Source organism: Hipposideros armiger, unplaced genomic scaffold (genome assembly GCF_001890085.2).
Source record: "Hipposideros armiger isolate ML-2016 unplaced genomic scaffold, ASM189008v1 scaffold_37, whole genome shotgun sequence".
NCBI classification, from domain to species: domain Eukaryota; kingdom Metazoa; phylum Chordata; class Mammalia; order Chiroptera; family Hipposideridae; genus Hipposideros; species Hipposideros armiger.
Genome location: NW_017731387.1, coordinates 4,504,798 through 4,508,264, shown reverse-complemented (window position 1 = coordinate 4,508,264; position 3,467 = coordinate 4,504,798). Strand labels below are relative to the sequence as shown.

The 3,467-nt window shown below is 62.5% G+C and overlaps 1 protein-coding gene across 1 annotated transcript in view; it reads left to right on the top strand.

Moving 5' to 3' along the window:
- Positions 1-184: 184 nt before the first annotated feature.
- Positions 185-3,467, top strand: part of LAD1 (ladinin 1) — a gene marked incomplete at its 5' end in the record, with an annotated part of 18,939 nt that continues 15,656 nt past the window's right edge. Inside the window, one exon of the mRNA XM_019637999.1 lies at positions 185-382. Within this exon, the coding sequence (XP_019493544.1) occupies positions 185-382 (198 nt within the window). The remainder of the gene's footprint in view (positions 383-3,467) is intronic.

Below are 3,467 nucleotides of genomic sequence, written 5' to 3'. Positions count from 1 at the left end.
CCAGAGCTTCTCCAGGGTCTCAGACTCAGCCCCCCCACCCCCAGCAGCTCATCCCCCAGGGCTGGGGGTCCACCCCCGAAGGCGTGAGCCCCGTGTGGAGGGCCTGGGGGAGCGGGGAGGAGGTGAGGTCCAGGAACCGAGGGAACTCAGTGCTCTGGGAAAGGAACCCAGGCTGCCCTAGAGGTTGGACACACCCCAGGGAAGGTATGTGCTTAGGGTGGGGCTGGGAGTCACGGCCTTGGACTCTGCATGTGGGTCAGTGTGCCTGGGGCTGATGTGGGAGCGTCTCCGCTTCTGTGCGGGCATACCCATGCCTGTGGGTGTGTGCCCACCGGTGCGTGTGGGCTCGCTTGTTTGTGGCCCGTGGACTGAGCAGATGTCTGTCTGGGCAGCAGCTTCCTAGGTTGCTGAGTTTGGGTCTTGGGCGTCCGCGCCTGTTCGGCTTGAGTGCGTGGGGTTAGAAATACAAAGCAGACACCACTTCCCCAGGAGCCGTCGGGTGGGGTATATGTGATTTGGTGTCTGAGAGCATGCCTGGATATGCACAGGGCGTGTGCATGTGGTGGGTGGGCAGCGGGGCACTGCAACTTTTTAAAGAGGGCTTGTCCACTGCTCCGCTGGACACGGTCTGGTGTGGCAGCAGGGGTGGGGCCAGCGTCCCATGGATGTCCAGGGTGGCCCTGGGGAACCCATCCTGCCACGGGAGCCCCTGGCCGGCCCTCCTTGCAGGGCCCCAGCCTTCACAGAGCCCTGTGGGCAGACACACTGTTGCCAACTGTTACCCATGAGGCACCCGGAGCACCCGGGTGAACAAGCCTTGGCGGCAGGAAGGAGAGAGCTGTGAGTCACTGTCAACCATCAGGCCCGGGAGGACTGTGAGGGGGTGTGGCCCCGCCAGGGCCCAGGTGGGAGCTGAGGACCAGCCCACCCGGCATGAAGTGGAGCTTCAGAGGCCCCAGCCCTCGGGTGGGGGCAGTGGCGAGCTGGCTGGCTGGGCGCCCTGGTCAGCAGCCTTGTCCTTCCCTCCCTGGCCTGGCCTGGTGACGGGCGAGGCTGGGCCCGGCCTGTCTGCGGGGGGTGAAGTGGATCTGAGAACGCCGCCGGCCCGCACGGAGCAGCCAGTGGTTAATCATTGCCCCGCCTGGGCCTCGAGCAGGCCTCTTGCCTCCCTGCGCTGCCCTCTGGTCTCCCCGACACCTCTCCCTAGACCACCAGAGCTAGAAGGGACCTCAGTGACCATCAGGGTGACCCCTCATTGTGTGGAAGGGGAGCCTGAGGCCTGTCCCCCTCAGGGGCCGGAGACTGGCCCAAGGTCATACAGCCAGTCAGGGCTGGACCTCCCCGCCCAGCGCCAGGCCTGGGCCGCTTGTCTGTTCTCTCCTCCGAGACTGGCACGCCAAGCCCTGCCGCCTGAGCCCCAGGGTTTCACACACGGTTCCACACACGCTCTGGGGCGGCTTTCACACCTTCCTCTCCTTTAACCAGAGCAGCTGAGGATGGCAGCCCTGTAAGGAGGCAGAGATAAGTGTCCCCAGAGGAAGGCGGAGGCGGAGGACAGGGCTGTCAAGAAGGGTGCGGCCAGGGCTGTGGCATCAGCTGGTGAGACTGGCTGGGTCTCCCCGGATGGCAGGACCTACAGGTTCCACCCCCGGCCTGGCTCTGGAGCTCGAAGGTCAATTGTGTTGGCCACTGGGTCTCCCCAAACCTGCTCTCCCGGGCTGCACCATGAGCTCCGGCCTGTCCTGGGCGGGGAGTCTCACTCGGTCAGAGGCCCTCCCAGGCCCCCCGTTCCTTCCTCTATTCCGTTGTGGGGCTCCCGAGAAGGTGGGGTTCTCCCTCTAATGTCCGGCCAGCCTCCCAGCACATGCTTTTCTGGTGTTCGGCTTGGAGAGGCTGTCCTAGGATGGAGTCTTGGTTCCTCCTTTTTATTCGCTGTGCCATCTTGGGAAAGCTGTTAACCCCGCACCTCAGCTTCCTCGTCTGCAAAATGGGGACGACACCATCTTCCCTCACAGGGCCGAGGTGAGGCTCGAGGTCACAGGGGTTTGTAAAGTACAGCAGAGCCTGGCAACCTGGGGGCCCAGCTGTGTCAGCGCCCTCACTTCTCCCTTCATTCCTTCACTTCCTGATTTACTGCTCACCATATTCAGCAAGAGTTTGTGTTCTATTCAGTGTCAATGTGAGCACTGTTTTGAGCCCTTAATTGTCATTTTCTTATTATTGGGGCTTCAGCAACTGCGCCTGCTGAGGTCCCTCTGACCTTTGCCCCTTCTCCCCCTCCATTTCTGTTTCCTCATCGTTAGAGGCCAGTGGCGCCCGGGGTGGGGGGTGCTGCTGAAAGCCACCTTTCATTAGGGGCTGAAGGCAGCCCTGTGATTCCTTAGCAGCAGGGGGTGGGGTGGCCACGTCCCCTGGGGTGAGTTGGAGGGTCTCGGTGCACAGTTAGGGGACACTTAGGGACACCTGGGAGACCTCTCGGGGCTGAGACCCGCCTGGGAAGTGAGGGAGTGAATCACTGCTGAGGAGACGGGTGTTTGACAGCTCACTCACAGTACATGGCCCCACCGGGGAGACGCAAACAAGCCGCCTCCCCCAGGGCTGAGAGCGTGTGGGAACAGGGCTGCACAGGACCCAGGAATCCTGGCGGCTCCGGCCCCGCCTGGGTGTGGTCAGGGGAGTCGGGCTTCTGCCTTTGTGGGTTATTTTCCCCCACGCGGATAGATCCCTCAGCTTTGGAGGCCAAGGGCTGACCCCCAGCTGTGCGCTAGGGGCAGGGGTGCGTCCAGAGAGGGGCAGAGCTGGAAACATGGCCTCAGCTGGACGCGGCGTTTCCAAGTGTGAAAAACGGAGGCCGAGGAGAGTCGGGCATCAGGGCTCATCAGAGACCGGCGTTGTGCATGGTGAATGAATGAATGAATGAATGAATGGTCCATCTGCAGCTGTGCAGCGCTCACGGGGTGCTGTGAAGGCCAGGGCAGCCTCGTTCCCATTCTGTGGTCAAGGCCTAGACTGGAGCCCCTGACCGGAGCAGGAGGACTGAGCTGTCCCCCTGGAGCTGCCCTGAGGGCAGAATTGGAGGCCCTGCGAGGTTCCCTTCCAAAGGCAGTTCTCTCTCCCCGCAGGACAACTTCTTCACACTTCCTGTCAACCTCTCACACCCTCCCCGCTTGCCTTCATGTGTCTGTCTTTACAAAGGAAGCCCAGCTTCAGACCTGGCCGTTATCGTGTGTACGTGATGCGTCAATTAGAAAAGCGTTCCTTGAGTCACAGCCTCCTCTAGCTGCGCTTTGCTTTCCTTCTCAGTGAAACTGCTCCTGAGAGCTGCCGATGGCCCCCTCCTCCCATGAGGAGCGCAGTCCAGGGGCCCCGGTGCTCGTCCTGGTCTTCCCGCCCCTCCAGTGGTGACGGCCAGGCCCTCGCGCCTCCCACCAGGTCGGCGCTGTCACCTGTGTCACCTGGCTTCCCGC